General features: G+C 40.8%; 1 protein-coding gene across 3 annotated transcripts; it reads left to right on the top strand.

Annotated features, from left to right (window-relative positions):
* Positions 1-428: 428 nt before the first annotated feature.
* mtm1 (myotubularin 1) lies at positions 429-17609 on the top strand. Of its 3 annotated transcripts, none has more exons than XM_061912339.1 (16): positions 429-518; positions 7501-7588; positions 7675-7747; positions 7822-7916; positions 9795-9905; positions 9984-10085; positions 10551-10634; positions 10711-10860; positions 10933-11118; positions 11193-11375; positions 11460-11615; positions 14415-14462; positions 14558-14650; positions 14707-14820; positions 14888-15064; positions 15134-17609. In XM_061912339.1, exons 2-16 carry the CDS (start codon positions 7532-7534, stop codon positions 15323-15325), a joined length of 1821 nt encoding a protein of 606 aa, XP_061768323.1. In that variant the 5' UTR covers positions 429-518; positions 7501-7531; the 3' UTR covers positions 15326-17609. The 3 variants fall into 3 exon arrangements, with proteins under 3 accessions (XP_061768323.1, XP_061768324.1, XP_061768322.1); XM_061912340.1 differs by having other exon boundaries at positions 463-585; positions 15137-17609; XM_061912338.1 differs by having other exon boundaries at positions 463-585.
* Positions 17610-18223: the final 614 nt, after the last annotated feature.

Genomic DNA, 18223 nt, shown 5'->3' with positions numbered 1-18223 from the left:
CATTCCTCAATGTTATCAGTGTTTATTGCCACTTTTCCCAACTTCTTTGTCACGTGTTGCTGGCATCAAATTCTAAAGTTAATGATTAATTGCAAAAAAAAAAATGTTTATCACGTTTATGTGGTCTTTTCCAAAGTTTCTCATAGTCATCATGGTCGACATCCCACTGGGGTGAGTTTTTGGTTTGTAGTTTGTGCAGCCCTTTGAGGCACTTGTGATTCAGGGCTATATAAATAAACATTGATTGAGTGGTTGATACGTAAAATAAAATAAACTTTTTTTATTTGAGCAAATGTCTGCAATGAAACAAGGACTGAACATGTAAAGGGGTTTGAATACTGTGTATACATGCACAAAGATGACATAATTTCAGTTTCAACACTAGAATCATCTATTTTATTATTTTATAGAAACGAATGAAAGGCACACTCTTCGAACTCCACTTCCCAGCATTAACTGCGAGCTCCAATTTGACAAGCAGCCAATGGCCGCCATGACAGGCCGGCACATGACGTAGGGTAAGTTCCTGCTGTGGCTTGAGGGAAACGGGTCGACATTTACACACGGGAGAATCGCACTTTGCGGGTAAGTTAAGACATTTGGCCCCCACAGGACTCACTAAGTTTGCGTCGGGTGTTCCTCGGAGGACTTTGTCTACCCTTCGGGTGCGCTGTGTAGTAAAATATGGCGAGCGTTTTGGTGGGAAGACGCTGTCTGAGGACCGAGGCCTCCACTGTTTCCTGGTGGAAGTCCTCAGCTGTGCCTCCTGGAATGGACAAGTTGGAAAAGTTGACATCAGGCTTTTAAAGCTGTGTTTTGTCGCTGTTCACGCTGGGTGTGTTTAATGTTGTTTCCACGAATAATAATGTACTCTGCTGCCACTTGTGACAGCTACAAAGTGCTGCCTTTTGTACAAATACTAGCCTCTGTGCTTCACCAACACCATACGGCCTTTTTATTAGAAATGAGCTCCTTTTCACTGTGTATTCTTCTTTTTACTTTACCACACATGTGCTTGCTGATCACTTGAGAATGTTAAATGTTTTAAATCATCGGCTCGCAACTTCAAGAATAATGAACGTGTGCCCCACGCGACCCCAAAGGGGACAAGCGGTAGAAATGGATGGATGGGTGAACATTCACATTATTGACTTTGATTGATTAATACATATCGGTGATGACTGCTGGTGTTAATGTATTGGACTTAACCTGCTACTCTTTTAGGTACACCTGCATCAAAAACAGTCTTCTATTACAGCCACAAGTATTATAACTTAAAGGCTAAAAAAACAGCATATTACTTCCACGTAGTATTTGTTTTTGTGTGCAAGCAGCAAAATGCGTGTTTTCGGGATATTATCCTTGAGCTTAAAGGCCTACTGAAATTAGATTTTCTTATTTAAACGGGGATAGCAGGTAAATTCTATGTGTCATACTTGATAATTTTGCGATATTGCCATATTTTTGCTGAAAGGATTTAGTCGAGAACATCGACGAAAAAGTTCGCAACTTTTGGTCGCTAATAAAGTCTTGCCTTTACCGGAAGTAGCAGACGATGTGCACGTGACGTCACCGATGTGGGGGTTCCTCACATCCTCACATTGTTTATAATGTGAGTCACCAGCAGTAAGAGCAATTCGGACCGAGAAAGCGACGATTTCCCCATTAATTTGAGCGAGGATTAAAGATTTGTGGATGAGGAAAGTTTGACTGAAGCAAAAAAAAAAAAGGTGGCGGCAGTGGGAGATTTTCAGATGTAATTAGACACATTTACTAGGATAATTCTGGAAATTCCCTTATCTGCTTATTGTGTTAACAGTATTTTAGTGAGATTATAGTCATACCTGAAAGTCGGATGGATGGGTGAACATTCACATCATTGACTTTGATTGATTAATACATATCGGTGATGACTGCTGGTGTTAATGTATTGGACTTAACCTGCTACACTTTTAGGTACACCTGCATCAAAAACAGTCTTGTATTACAGCCACAAGTATTATAACTGAAAGGCTAAAAAAAACAGCATATTACTTCCATGTAGTATTTGTTTTTGTGTGCAAGCAGCAAAATGCATGTTTTCGGGATATTATCCTTGAGCTTAAAGGCCTACTGAAATGAGATTTTCTTATTTAAACGGGGATAGCAGGTAAATTCTATGTGTCATACTTGATAATTTTGCGATATTGCCATATTTTTGCTGAAAGGATTTAGTCGAGAACATCGACGAAAAAGTTCGCAACTTTTGGTCGCTAATAAAGTCTTGCCTGTACCGGAAGTAGCAGACGATGTGCACGTGACGTCACCGATGTGGGGGTTCCTCACATCCTCACATTGTTTATAATGTGAGTCACCAGCAGTAAGAGCAATTCGGACCGAGAAAGCGACGATTTCCCCATTAATTTGAGCGAGGATTAAAGATTTGTGGATGAGGAAAGTTTGACTGAAGCAAAAAAGAAAAAGGCGGCGGCAGTGGGAGATTTTCAGATGTAATTAGACACATTTACTAGGATAATTCTGGAAATTCCCTTATCTGCTTATTGTGTTAACATTATTTTAGTGAGATTATAGTCATACCTGAGAGTCGGATGGATGGGTGAACATCCACATTATTGACTTTGATTAATTAATACATATCCGTGATGACTGCTGGTGTTAATGTATTGGACTTAACCTGCTACTCTTTTAGGTACACCTGCATCAAAAACAGTCTTGTATTACAGCCACAAGTATTATAACCGAAAGGCTAAAAAAACAGCATATTACTTCCACCTAGTATTTGTTTTTGTGTGCAAGCAGCAAAATGCATGTTTTCGGGATATTATCCTTGAGCTTAAAGGCCTACTGAAATGAGATTTTCTTATTTAAACGGGGATAGCAGGTAAATTTTATGTGTCATACTTGATAATTTTGCGATATTGCCATATTTTTGCTGAAAGGATTTAGTCGAGAACATCGACGAAAAAGTTCGCAACTTTTGGTCGCTAATAAAGTCTTGCCTGTACCGGAAGTAGCAGACGATGTGCACGTGACGTCACCGTTTTGGGGGTTCCTCACATCCTCACATTGTTTATAATGTGAGTCACCAGCAGTAAGAGCAATTCGGACCGAGAAAGCGACGATTTCCCCATTAATTTGAGCGAGGATTAAAGATTTGTAGATGAGGAAAGTTTGACTGAAGCAAAAAAAAAAAGGCGGCGGCAGTGGGAGATTTTCAGATGTAATTAGACACATTTACTAGGATAATTCTGGAAATTCCCTTATCTGCTTATTGTGTTAACAGTATTGTAGTGAGATTATAGTCATACCTGAAAGTATGAATGATTACCTCTCAAAATAGCATCATTTATGTCACCATATGACAATTGCTGGAGAAATGATATACAGGAACACATTTAGGCACTACTGAGTATTGAAACAACTCAACATTGTACAAAACGGGTTATTTTCCGGCGCCTTTGAAAATCAAACCTGCATCAGCAATTAAAACATATCTTATGTGGTACTGTCAAAATTACAATAATTGTAAAAAAAACAACTCGACAAAATAGTGAAATAAAATATTTGAACTCACAATTTGTATCACCAATTCAATGCCGTATAAGCCTGTGGTAAAGCTCAAAGTTGGTTGATTCGAGTAGAAGTGGCTTAGCTAGCTTCCTGAGCCGGCAAACCTCGTCTCACAAGATGTAGTTTCTTTTTAAATATCCTTCATAAAAATTGCCTTGCAAATATATATCTGACACCTAATCAACGCTTTGCTCTATTTCTTTGTGGGTTTCTCTGCTCTGTCTTCGCTCCGGTGCAACACTTCCTGATTTTGTAAAGTGCAACTTCTGATTGGATATTAACTTGGGAGTGTCAAGTGAGTATCCAATCACAATCACGTTAACGTCAGGCTACGAGGTAGCCCGTTCGCGGATACATTTAATTTATATTAATCCGCTAACTGTCCTGGGTGTGGCCTCTGTGCTATTTGCAGACCTGCAACATTAACACATTTTTGACATCTTGGGTGAAAATCAATGCTTCTCACCCCAACGTGATTGAGCTTGAGAGATGCTGCAAAGAGGAATAGACGAAACTGCCCAAAGATAGGTGTGCCAAGATTGTGTGTAATCGTATTCAAAAATACTTTAGGCTGTAATTGCTGCCAAAGGTGCATCAACATAGGGAGCAGAGGCTTTGAATACTTCCGTACATGTGATTTTTTATTTTATTTAGTTTTTTATTAAATGCGGGAAAGTAGAAATAAATAAAAATATTCTCACGTTCTCAATATGGGGTATTTTGAGGACATATATATATTTCTTCCACTTTGGAAGAAGGCTGTAACATAATAAATGTGGAAAAGGTGAATACTTTCCGAATGCACTGTATTTATACGTATAGAAGACGAGATACATGAGAACTGTATTAGCCTGTTAAGTGAAAAAATAAGAAAACGTCCCTACTTGGCGAGCGTGAGGCATCCTTCATTTAATTTTTGTGATTTTAAAAACACAGAATGTTCAGACACTTTGGCCTTAGTCGCCATAAACTTGTGACGTGTATCGTTTATCTCCTCAGTCATATCTACGGCTAAAAGTGATGCAGGCCGGCGGCCGCACTCTGATTACTATTGTCACCCCTGACTTATTAATCTACTCGTTATTTTCTTCTTCTTAGCTGGGAACTTATTCTTATACTGTGGTTCCTTTTGCCCTATGTTCAAGTGTAAAAAGTATTCTTTGTTTCACCTCTTCACATTCAAGCTACCCGACCGCCGCGGTTAGCATAGCTTATGTTCTCCTCCTACGCGTGTGTCTGCACTAACTTAGCTGACACATAACGTTAAAAGAATGTTGTTGGCTAATGGTTCTCCCATAGTTAGTCAAAACTAAATGTAGAACTAACTTTTAGAGAACATGAATACTGAATTTTGAGATCCCTTACTGTCTCTATCACTTTATCTAACCTATGCAAATGATCAATATTTGGACATTTGTGCATTGATTCATGATTTTTCCCACGTAATCATGATGCATCAGAGAACCTGTCGTTTTTTCCCACCTCTGCAATGCACACCTTTTGACGCCTTGAATTTTATTGCATGCTGCGCTGATCTCCAGGGCGTCATGTATTTTTGTGGATTTCCTACTAAAAAATGGTGTACGCTCAAATTCAAAAAACTTTGTACGCACAAACCATTTGAGATGTAATAAAGGGTGAGCACTCATTGATCCAGGCACATTTCCTTTTTACATTTCAATCAATGTGGAAATGAGAGTACATTTTGGTCTGCAGCTGGCCGCGCTCCGATATAAATACGCAAATCAAACTGAAATTAACCATGTGCCTGAGATCATCTGCCCAATCAGAATTCACTGCTAAGGAGTAGAAGCTGCTTGTTTCTGGCGTTCCCAGTGTGATAAAGTGTGTGAGAGCCTGTCAATGCTGTAGAGTCACACAGCCGCACACAGGAACTAATAAGAAACAAGTGTTACTACATCGGGAAGAAGGTGAAGAATATGGAGATGAGGGGGGGGCAGAGATGAAGCAGTGGTCATCCCGTTTAAAGGATAGTTTCTGTATGTAAAACTTAAGAAGAGGTGGGAGCAATTGTAGGTAATATTATTTTTGTAACTGACAACAAAATGTGTTTATAGAGTAGCCTGCTCACAGCCAGATTACAGTTTTACGTGGAGATTATGGAACATTTAAATAGAAATATTTTACATTTAAACATGCCTGCATATCAAAAAGGATATGAAAGACTACGGTAACTTTTATTTGTGTACTCAATTTATTATTACAACAGAAGAAAGCTACTTACTTTACACTTCCCAGCAGCTGAAACTTTATGACCAACTGGCCAAGCTGTGCTGGAGTTAGATGGACACATTCTGACAGCAATAGCTGGTAAAATGATTGCCTAGATACGTTTATATACATCTGACTCCTCCCAAATATGAATATGAAGCATTAAATGAATTTTGTGTCCATGCCTCAATCTTTTACCTTGTTGAAATTAAATGATGGCAAAGCCCAAATTACCAACTCTGTGTGTTGCGAAAGTATACACAGCATGTAGAAATGCGTAAGTGAAGCATAAAGTTTGCGTGAGGCACCGCACATTTCCACATTCAGTTTACTCTTAATACATCTCAACTTTGCCATGAAAAAGAGTGTATGGAATGTTTTTGTGCATACGAGTCAGCTGGCTCCTCTGCTCAAAACCCTGTTTATGGCGTTTTGATTTTGGATTAACCTTAATAAAAGTGACTAATGTAACACTGATTACTTTCAGCACAACTTATACAATTTCATCCAGGTTGGGAGGTAATTGGCTAAAATTGGCCCCAGAGCATATTCCACAGATACAAATAATAAAGGTCTGCAAAGCCCGCAAAACCTAATCAGTGTGTTCTCTTTGATGATTTTTGCCCATTTACTGTTGTTTGATTTCTGACTGCAAATCATTTGAGATCGAGCAAATATGAGTAGGTTTTTGAGTAGAAGTTGCCCCATCATGGTCTGACAGAGATATTTTAATGGCAATATTTTGTGCGTAAATTTAATAATACTGAGGTAGCAGCTGCAATCTCAGTGGTGTTATTTGGATGTGTTTTTGCATTTTGCATAAATGAATAAATACCTATCTCTTTATTTCTGTGCGTATATAGACAAAATGTGCTTAAACAGTACCACAAAACTTACACGCAGACCATCGCCATGCATGACATGCGTGATACTTGCTGTTGCTTACTTCAGAAGATGACAAAGAATTAGTATGCCTTTTTCTTTTCTTTCTTATTGTAAGTAAGGAGGGGCCTCAACATTTTAAGTTTGTTTCTGTTACATTTGAAGTTGAAAATACATACGCTAACGTGATTTGGTAAGTTTTAGAGTATATTAGAGCTCTCAAAAAGGCGGTTTAGTTGCCACAATAAGCAATTTATATATCTGGTGCCACATTGGATGAGTTTATTGTTACAAATAACCAAGTGTCCCCAACTTAGTTTTTTATGTTACCCCTTACTTACGAGGGGAAAGTTTGGACACACCTACTGTCCTGGTTGTGAATTTGACAGGGATCTCAATTTATTTTGACCTACGTAATAGAGAGCAGTATTTTATCATCAACTGGTCTTGAGAGTAAACATTGAGGTGTGCTGGCCATTTTCCTATTAATGGAGGGAAGACATGCAAACATTCTTCTTAATTTAAACTACAATAGCATGTATACTGTATTATGTATGACATCCACATCTACTTGGGCAGATGATCCAGCACTGTTGTTCAGCGGCCTCTCATGTGTCTCATAAAAGAAGGAGTGATGTCGCCTTTTATTTTTTTACCTTTTACACTATGAAAGCTGCCATCTTGGCAGTATTTTCATAAGGCCATTTAAGTCTCATTTTGTAAACCTGATTTCATAATCAATTTAGTGCATTTTAGTATTAAATGTACAATATGTCCCATATATAGCATTAACATACTTTGTGTTGTTGCCTTTAGCCTGTGGAAGTCCCCCTTCCCTCCCTAAGCAATGGCCTCACCGATCTCTGTGTATAATTCCAATGCATTGGACACTCACATCTCCAGTGTAAGTGTGACCTTGTTTGACTCATGTTAAAAGTAGAGATTTACAGGAATCGCACATCTTCAATAAGTGTGTTTGTTTCGTTGTAGACTTCTAGAGAGTCTCTGAAGATGGAGTTGTTAGCTGATGTCACCCTGCTGCCAGGGGAGGAGAGAATCACAGGTGAGGTCCCACTCTTTTCACAATTAATTGGTTTTCCCCCCGTTGCAAATATTTCTCATTTTTTTAATTTGCAGATAAGGACATCATCTACATTTGTCCGTTCAGCGGTGCAGTCAAAGGCAAAGTGTTGATCACGAACTACAGACTCTACTTTCGGAGTTCAGATTCTGTAAGTTTATATTGATGCACTGGGTGTCACGTGAGACATGCTTCTTATTTTTAGGGCATACTTGTCCAAGGCAATTCATACTTTACTGGATTTGGGCGGGATTCTCCTTACCTCGGCTGACCCTCTGCTGGCTTGCCCTCACAGTGTCACACGGATTGCTTGTCCCATCACTTCCGTTTCGACTACAATTTCAATGACATGCCAGACTTATTTTGAGTCATTGTAATCATGTCCACTATGAAAGGTGCCAAATGTCATTCATGACTTATTACCTACGAATTACTGATAGGAATGCTTAGGCCGATATTAGGAGTAATGGCGTCAATCCAATATAAAAAAATAGCTACAATAATCTATTAAAAAAATTCAAAAACGCTCTGAGGCAAGATTACCCATACTGTTCTGTAGGTGGGTTAGAGTAGACAAATCAAGCCCTTCTAACTTGTAGGAGGTTGTAAACTTGCTCCCAGCTCACCAGAGATTAGAGTGTAAAAAACATGTGCGGGACTTCTTTAGAGGACGTCATCTCGCTTACCACCTGCATGAAATGCCCAGCAAACATTCCACAAAGAGGGATTTAAAAAAACGGTTTCAATACATCTAACCTCAACAGCCTTCCTAAACGCCAACAGCACCACGACGGTCCCCCAAAAGCCCATGAAAATGCTTGCTCTGCCAATACCACTTGCATAAAAAGGCTGTTACTACCGCCACTGCGTCCGAAAAGTTAACACTGTCAAGCCGCAAACCACTCGAGACACTACTTCCAAGTCGCCGCAATTTTTCGGATGTTTGTTTGCTATGACATGTTTGCCACACTCCTGCATTGACTGCAGTTAAATAAAACATGAAGGATATATACAACTTATCGGTTTTGAGAAAAAGGAATCTATTTGTTTTTATTTCTTAATTACCGCTTATAAATTAAAAGCGATCGTATCAATTAAATGGCATGTCTTTCACACACAAAAGTGAGCAAGTGTACCGTGGGTTTGACTTCAGGATTATTTCGTTTTTTTGTATTTTATTTATAATAAGAATTGTATCAGTTATCAGTAATAACATAAATAAGAAGTGATCGCACAACAGTTAAGCCAGAAAAGAGGAAGTGTGCCGTGTCAGGCGCAGATTACTGCGCTCTTTGTACAGTGGGGCAAAAAAGTATTTAGTCAGCCACCAATTGTGCAAGTTCTCCCACTTAAAATGATGACAGAGGTCTGTCATTTTCATCATAGGTACACATTTCAACTGTGAGAGACAGAATGTGAAAAAAAAATCCAGGAATTCACATTGTAGGAATTTTAAAGAATTTATTTGTAAATTATGGTGGAAAATAGGTATTTGGTCAACTATTCAAAGCTCTCACTGATGGAAGGAGGTTTTGGCTCAAAATCTCACGATACATGGCCCCATTCATTCTTTCCTTAACACGGATCAATCATCCTGTCCCCTTAGCAGAAAAACAGCCCCAAAGCATGATGTTTCCACCACCATGCTTCACAGTAGGTGTGGTGTTGTTGGGATGCAACTCAGTATTCTACTTCCTCCAAACACGACGAGTTGAGTTTATACCAAAATGTTCTATTTTGGTTTCATCTGACCACATTACATTCTCCCAATCCTCTGCTGTATCATCCATGTATCCATTTTTCACATTCTGTCTCTCACAGTTGAAGTGTACCTATGATGAAAATTACAGACCTCTGTCATCATTTTAAGTGGGAGAACTTGCACAATCGGTGGCTGACTAAATACTTTTTTGCCCCACTGTATGTTACGAGATCACATTAGCAACATCTGCTCAACTAAGTGCATAATGATAGTGTAGAGTGTATTATTCACATTTTGAAGTTTATTCAGTTTGCCTTTGACTTCTAGGATGTGGCAGTGACACTGGATGTTCCTCTGGGTACCATCAGTCGAGTAGAGAAAATGGGCGGAGCGTCAAGTAGAGGAGAGAACTCGTATGGCCTGGACATCACCTGCAAGGTATTTTTTTTCCAACTTGTTTTCCGAGCTATATATTGCCTCTCACATCCCTTTGCTGTCATCTTTATGTACTACCAGGACATGAGGAATCTGAGGTTTGCCCTCAAGCAGGAAGGTCACAGCAGAAGAGACATCTTTGAGCTCCTCTTCAAGCACGCCTTCCCTGTCTCACATGGCCTGGTAAAAATCTAGCTCCATCTACTGGCTGTATGACAGATGACCAAAAGCCTTTTACTAGCCAAATCATGTGACAGAAAGACATGTATTGATTTTAAAGGGGGCCTATGATAATTTTCCTCATTTCTGACTTACACATATTGTTACAATGTTGGATACTTGTGTTGAATCATAAAGGCGGCCTATGATAAATTTCCTCATTTCTGACTTACACATATTGTTACAATGTTGAAAACTTGTGTTAAACAAGGTCAAAGCGTTGAATCATAAGGTTTAAGCAATTTTAGTGTGAACTTGCACAAAGTTTTGGATGCCTCTGAATGCTGTTTTGCAGTCTTTTTCTACTGTTGGGCGCAGTGTGGTGGGTGTACCTATCTATGTGGTTTAAATTTACATTAGAATCAACATAGGTGTCCTGAAATTAGCCTGCAACTTTAAAGTCCTGTTTCTTTCCCCTAATCTATCCAGCCTCTGTTTGCATACCTGACTCAGGAGAAGTACGAGGAGAACGGCTGGAATATCTACAAGCCCGTAGAGGAGTTCAGACGGCAGGTAAGGGAGGTGATGTTGCTCATTGTGCTGGGGGGAAAAGACAAATAAGGAGCTAATGTGTGGTTTTTGGTTTCAGGGCTTACCAAATAACAAGTGGCGCATTACATTCATCAATAAAAGTTATGAATTGTGTGACACCTACCCCACTGTGTTGGCTGTGCCCTTTAAATGTAAAGAGGATGACCTGAGGAGAGTGGCCTCCTTCAGGTCTAGGGCACGCATACCAGTAAGTGCATCATGACACATTTGGACTTGGAGTCTTTCTGCACCTGTTATTAATTTCTTCCCTTCACCACAGGTGCTGTCGTGGATCCACAGAGAGAATCAGGCTGTGATCGCGCGCTGCAGCCAGCCTCTGGTTGGCATGTCTGGTAAAAGGAACAAGGATGATGAGCGCTATCTGGACCTGATTAGGGAAGCTAACAACACCACCAAGCTTACCATCTACGACGCTCGCCCCAACGTCAATGCTGTGGCAAACAAGGTTGTTCATTGGTTAAATACATAAATAAATGGTGCAGGAAATGTATCCTTTTTTAACCCAAAATTTAAATGCAGGCCACAGGGGGTGGCTATGAAGGTGATGAGTACCAGAACGCAGAGCTCATATTCCTTGACATCCAGAACATCCACGTCATGCGGGAGTCCCTGAAGAAACTTAAAGACATAGTATATCCCAATGTAGAAGAATCTCATTGGCTGTCCAGTCTAGAGTCCACACACTGGCTTGAACATGTCAAGGTAAGCACACAGGCTGATCGTCCCTATCATTTAAAGGAAGCTGTGCGGTCCTTAGCATGATACTGCGTGCTTGTGTGTGTGTAGTTGGTGTTGTCAGGAGCCATCCAAGTAGCAGACAAAGTGTCCTGTGGGAATTCTGTGGTAGTTCACTGCAGCGACGGCTGGGACAGGACGGCTCAGCTCACGTCTTTGGCCATGCTCATGCTGGACAGTCACTACCGCACTCTCAAAGGATTACAGGTCGGTTTACATTTGTTCCTTCAAGTATACTGTACATTTCGTTGACTAATAATTGTCATTGTACAGTGGCACCTTAGTTTACGAGTACCCCAATTTACGAGTATTTTAAAATAAGTTGTCTCTCAGCTTTTTGCGATGCTTGAAATTGCAAGCATAATTTGAGTTACTAGCTTCTGTAGCCAAGCACCGGAACTGTAAGGGTTAGTGCAAAGGAGAAAAATTAGATGACCAAATCAGAGAAACAAAACGTTATAAACTTGTCTTACTTCTTAGTGGCCACGGGAGTCAGCCTGACTGCAGCACCGTCAGTCCGCATCAAAGCCACAGTCCGCATCCGTAGCATGGAGCCACCTTTTTCCCTAGAATAAAAACGAGACAATTTGATTATAAGTTTGTCATTGAATTAAAACAGAAATGTTAACAAATGAAATCCAATCATATCCGATTTCATCTTGACATGCGGGGACAAGTTAGGAAAACAGTTAATCACATTTATTTTAGCTGCTTGTAGGAAAGGGGTTTGGAGTGAGTCACAGAGGAGATCCAAACAGAACTACTGTCTTTTGTCAGCTAGGGAAGTTGGATAAACCACCACCAATACAATACCATTCATTGTAACAAGTTACTCAATGCAAATATTTCCACGCCTGGAAGAAATACATTTCACGTTTGACACTATGGAGAACAATAACATGTGTGAACATTGTGAGCGATTACCATTAGTCACGGAACAAAAATAATTTTGAACAAAAGATGTCAGTCTATCAATTAACATCAATAAATGTTTTGTTACATTTCTAGTAAGTGAGATATGGAGACATCCGAAGGTTTTTTTTTTAATTTAATATTTATTTTTTGTCCGGGGTTAGACTTGAAAGATTTATTGAATAGCATGATTTAAAAGATTCAGATCAGGTAGACCGTTCCTCCCAATCACGCCAGTCCAAGTATCAGTCCAAGTATGGATTGTTATTGGACTTCTGTGCTAGTCGTGGACTTGCGATAACAAACACCATGTTCAAGCATAAGGATGCTCATAGGTGTACCTGGTACCAGAGCACCCTAGGCCAAAGATCAATGATTGATTTTGTAATTGTATCAGCTGATCTGAGGCCGTATGTTTTGGGCACTCTGGTGGAGAGCGGGACTGAACTGTCAACTGATCACAATTTGGTGGTGAGTTGGGTCAGATGGAGGAGGAAACCTCGGACAGACCTGGAAAACCCAAGCGTGTAGTGCGGGGGAACTGGGAACATTTGGAAGAGTCCTCTGTCCGGAGTGACCTCAACTCACCTCCGGCGGGACTTCTCTGCCGTCCCTGTGGAGGTTGGAGACATTGAACAGGAATGGGCAACGTTCTAAGCCTCTATTGCTAAAGCTGCAGGTGCGAGCTGTGGCCAGAAGGTCTTAGGTGCCTCAAAGGGCGGCAACTGGGCAGGGAAAACAACCTGGTCCTTAACACCACCAAGACGAAGGAGCTAATCATGGATTTCCGGAAGAAAAAACAAACATTCAACCACGGTACATCAATGGGGACTATGTGGAAAGGTCTCCAACTTCAGGTTCCTGGGGATCCAGATCGAGGAAGACCTGTCGTGGAGTATGAACACCTCAGTGACCATCAAAAAGGCACAGCAGAGACTTTAATTTCTGAGACTCCTCAAAAAGAACAACCTTTCACAAGAAATGTTTGTGTCCTATCGCTGCTCAATAGAGTGTGTGCTGACATACTGCATGCGTGTATGGTATGCTGGCTGCACGGCGGTAGAGAGAAATGCACTTCAGAGGGTCATAAAAACTGCCATGAAGATCACTGGATGCTCTCTCCCCTCCCTAGATGAACTGTACAGTGCCATGTGCCTCAAAAAGGCCCAAAACATAAGGGACCCCTTTTACCATGGACATAAACTTTTGGAACTGCTGCCCTCGGGCAGGAGATACAGGACCAGATGGGGGGGATTACATCTCTCCTCTGGCCTGGGAACGCTTCGGGATCCCTCAGGTGGAATTCAGGGCAACAGCCTCCATGTAAAAGTAGCTTGCTGCATTATCGTTACAGACAGTGCCAATATTATTATACAAATATTATGCTCACAGTGCTTTCTGTTTTTCTTACCGTTACCTTTTTTACCTTTCACACATTATGTAATTGCCAGGGTTTGTCAGTTTGTGTACATTATAACTCAAAATGTTATGGGAAGAAATGGGATAAGTGTTTAGATTTCAGGGATGATACTGATCATTTCTACTACGTTACTTGACTGACTTTCTGTTTATCTGTGTGTTAATTAGCAACAACTTAAAAATGTATGGGCAGATTTTGGTGAAACTTTCATGAAAGGTCAGAAATGGGATAAGGACAAAGTGATTACATTTTGGGGGTGATCGAAATCACTGTCGGGATTCAGAATTTTTTAAGAACTCTTTACTATTGGGAGATAGCCTGGCAGAGATTTGCGCTCTTAGAATGCCTTTCTAATTGGTTAAGCCATTTTTGTGTAAGTTGCAAGCATATAAGTGGAAGAGCAGAGTGGGACCTAAAATAAAAGATGATCAACTCTGGAATAAATTGAACAATATTGTGAGGGAAGGAAGTTTGTTTTTTTATTTAATGTGCCTTTTAAACAAGTTAGTGGCATCTTTTGTCTAAAATGATACAGTCTTTAGTCAGTAATAAGACGAATGTGGTGGACCAAGAATTGATGAGTTGATCGACATTGACAGGTTGTGGACATGAACCACTATATACATATACCGGTACAAAAATGACGTTCTCAAACTCTTTCTGCATCCTTGCAGGTGCTCATTGAGAAAGAATGGATCAGCTTTGGGCACAAGTTTGCTTCAGTGGGTAACATTTTGCCTTATTTTGAATATATTTGTTCTCCTAATCAATTCTGTCACACTAAATCCTAACATGTCTAAAAAATGTCTGCTTGCAGAGGATAGGTCATGGTGACAAGAACCACGCCGACCAGGACAGGTCTCCCATCTTCGTCCAGTTCATCGATTGTGTGTGGCAGATGACTAAACAGGTTTGTAGGGTGTTTGTTACTGCCTGAACTTTCTAATTAAAAACCTTCCTTCTCAGTTCCCCACAGCCTTTGAGTTCAATGAGCGCCTCCTGCTGACAATCCTTGATCACCTGTACAGCTGCCGCTTCGGTACATTCCTTTACAACTGTGAGAGTGCACGAGACCAGAATGTGAGGAAGGAGACAAACAAAGCTATATCATGTTAAGTCAATCAGGTGACGCTGTGTTCCTCCACAGGGGGTGAGGTTGAAAAGTGTGTCCTTGTGGTCTCTGATCAACAGTAAGACAGATATTTATTTAAACCCTTTCTACACGCCCGAGTCTGGCCGGGTCCTCTACCCTGTTGCTAGCATGCGCCACCTTGAGCTTTGGGTCACATACTACATCCGCTGGAACCCGCGCATCCGACAGCAGGTGGATAATTCCCCACTTCTTCTTGTCCGTGCACCGTAAGTAGACTTAACTACTGCTCGTTTGTTCCAGCAGCAGAGTCCAGTGGAGCAGCGCTACTTGGAGCTGTTAGCCCTCCGAGATGAGTACATCAAGAAGCTGGAGGAGCTGCAGCTCTCAGACTCTGCCCCTACCCGCTTGGCTAACAGCTCCACCCCCAACACATCGTCGTCGTCCTCTTCCCCCACGTCACAGCAGTACACACACCTACACACTCCCTTCTGAGGAAGATACTTGCACTTCTGTCCATGCAGGGAATGAACTGGTGTGTAACAAACTATTCTAAAACCAATTTGGTGACAGGGGTGCAGATTATGCAATGTGTCACAATGCAGCCTTGTCACAAGACTTTTACACACACACGGCATACATAGAAGCCTTAAACATATTTTGTGGCTTTGAATCCAAGGGCTTGAATACACTGGGCATGATGCCAGCGTGTGGGCAAGTGCGCGTCACTCTGTCAACCAACAAGTTGACATGCACTTTTGCTGGAAACAAACTAATGGCAGAATTTCAAGTTTTCCTTTCAGTGACAATTCACTTGCACTCGCACGTAAAATGGCATGCACTGTTGGTGTGCAGGTCTTAAGAAAATGGAGTAATGAGAAAGTTAGAATCAATGACTTCTCCATTTTCAATTTTTTTTCTTTCAGAGTTAATTTAGCAGTTGTAAGATAGCTTTATACATTGCCCACATATTTCCCCCCTCCCTCCACTGGTGATGCTACACAAGGATAGCTCTGCCATCTTACACTAATCACACACTAGACGTACAACTAATGGTCTACAGATTCCCTAGAGATTAAATAATATTGTACTTGTCTCCTCGTGCTGAAGTTAAATGTCTTTGAGTCAAGCTGGGTGGACGCTCATGTGTTCATGATTTGCTACTTGTGTGGTTGTCGTGTTCTCCTGCACTTCCCAAGCCACGGCACTGATAGCAATTAATCAGTAAATAATCTACTGAATGCAGCTTTGAGTTTAGGTGCTTAACATAGAATAGGGACGTTACTGTAAGTGGTGCTGACCCTGGATCAGTGCTTGTACTTTCATGCAGAGCCTGGATGTCCGGGAAAGCCTTATTTTTTATGTTAAAATATGTGTAGATGTTGGCCCTTGCATTAGGATATGATCTTCACTTCCTGCTTTTAAATTTGATGTTTATTTGCCAGTATTTGAAGTTAGATTGACAATAGCCAATGACATTTCCTTTTCGTTGTAGGGAATGTTATGCAAGTCTTTTCTCTTTATGACAAGGACACTGTAAGGGAAAGTAATTCACTCCCAGTTCATTTGTTGATGACTCAAAAGGGCTTCTTAATGGAGGGAGGAAAAAGAACCAAAAAATCAAATACAAAATCACCTCGTCTAGGCCCATCACAAAACAGCTTCCTCATGTCTTGTCCTTTCAATATATAAAGTATCCCTTCTTTATAAGATGCATTTATGTCCCCCCATTCACACATTGTCTCGTTGGCAAGCTGATACTTTGACAAGGGCCGTTTGCTTAGCTTCTGTCCAAATGTGTGCCTTGATTCTTGGAAGGAATCACCATCACATGTCACACACACGTGCTCATGTTTGACGTGGATCCAATAGTAAACTCTCATTTGGGGGAAACCTTGTTCTTAATAGGTGTTTCTTTCCAGTGTAGTAGACAGGGTATGGCTTTGATGTGCCTTTTTCTGAACACATCGGCCTATATCATAAGGGATAAACAGGTGTACCCGGGGCTCCGCCCTCGTCCCAGAATGCCAAACTCCTAATGAGAAGTGTGAACACTGACTTGATTGATAAGTGTTCCCTTTTCTACTGTTATTTTCACATTAGGAGAGAGAGATATTTCCTCTAATCAGGACTAGAAATATGTTATTGTGTTGGAGTCAATGTCAGGTGTAATTGCAATAGCACTGCTACCTCCATCACTAAACCTTGAGAAAACAGGGTAAGGTTGTAAGCCTCTTATGTTTTTATACATCTTGTGATGGCAAGACAAGCAGTGTTCTACCAAAACCTTCATTGTTTTCTTTAATGTCCCATCCTTCAGTTAAAAAAGCCCAGCATCATGGTGGGAAACACAGTACAGATGAATCTATTTTTATTTGATTTTTGTAACGAGCACCATGATGTAATTACCTCAATGAAAACCTAAAGTTGTAAAATACATTTATTTTATGTAGTGTAAAATTGCTTCATGGGTCTTTTTTTAGAGCATTTCTGTTGACTAATATAAGAAGAGATCGCTTGTATGCTATGTATGTTTTACACAATTTTACCCTGACAATTGTTTACGAAAGTCATTTAGGGAATTTTAGTTTTCGGGGCGCATTTCTTTTGTTTTTCTCTTTGACTATTAATATTATTTGGGGCTTGAAAGGGAAGCTTGCCAAAAGTCAGAATACATTTCTAATGTAATTCTTTTTAATCATGCTATATCCTCTCCACAATTTGGTTGGGTGATTATTTTGTTATGTAAATAATACTGATTAAATTAATTTAAGATTGATGCCTGTCGTTTTTATGATTGATTGTTACAGTATGGGGCTTCACGGTGGCAGAGGGGTTAGTGCGTCTGCCTCACAATACGAAGGTCCTGAGTAGTCCTGTGTTCAATCCCGGGCTCGGGATCTTTCTGTGTGGAGTTTGTATGTCCTCCCCGTGAGTGCGTGAGTTCCCGCCGGGTACTCCGGCTTCCTCCCACTTCCAAAGCCATGCACCTGGGAATAGGTTGATTGGCAACACTAAATTGGCCCTAGTGTGTGAATGTGAGCATGAATATTGTATGTGTATCTGTGTTGGTCCTGCGATGAGGTGGCGACTTGTCCAGGGTGTACCCAGCCTTCCGCCCGATTGTAGCTGAGATAGGCGCCAGCGCCCCCTGTGACCCCAAAAGGGAATAAGCGGTAGAAAATGGATGGATGGATGTGACAGTATGTGTCACGTGTGCTGCTGTTGGGAGGTGGCTTAGTTGCTACTAGTCTGGGAGCTGGGTGAAGTTTAATTAACATGGAAGGTACAAAAGGTTGGAGGTTAGTGAGGTGTAGTACCACTCAGACTTTACACAAAACAGCCATTCTTACGTTCCGGAAGTGGTGGATGTCATAGGTGGCGCCACCCAAA

Source organism: Nerophis ophidion, linkage group LG10, assembly GCF_033978795.1.
Source record: "Nerophis ophidion isolate RoL-2023_Sa linkage group LG10, RoL_Noph_v1.0, whole genome shotgun sequence".
In the NCBI taxonomy this organism is placed as follows: Eukaryota; Metazoa; Chordata; class Actinopteri; order Syngnathiformes; family Syngnathidae; genus Nerophis; species Nerophis ophidion.
The sequence above is the reverse complement of the archived record's forward strand: the minus strand, read 5'-3'. Positions and strand labels throughout refer to the sequence as shown.

Coding starts and splice junctions, on each gene's coding strand:
- mtm1 (XM_061912339.1), top strand. CDS start 7,532: ATGGCCTCACCGATCTCTGTGTATAATTCCAATGCATTGGACACTCAC. Junction 10,086..10,550: donor TCCCTGTCTCACATGGCCTG/GTAAAAATCTAG, acceptor TAATCTATCCAG/CCTCTGTTTGCATACCTGAC. Junction 14,651..14,706: donor TGTGGCAGATGACTAAACAG/GTTTGTAGGGTG, acceptor CTTCCTTCTCAG/TTCCCCACAGCCTTTGAGTT.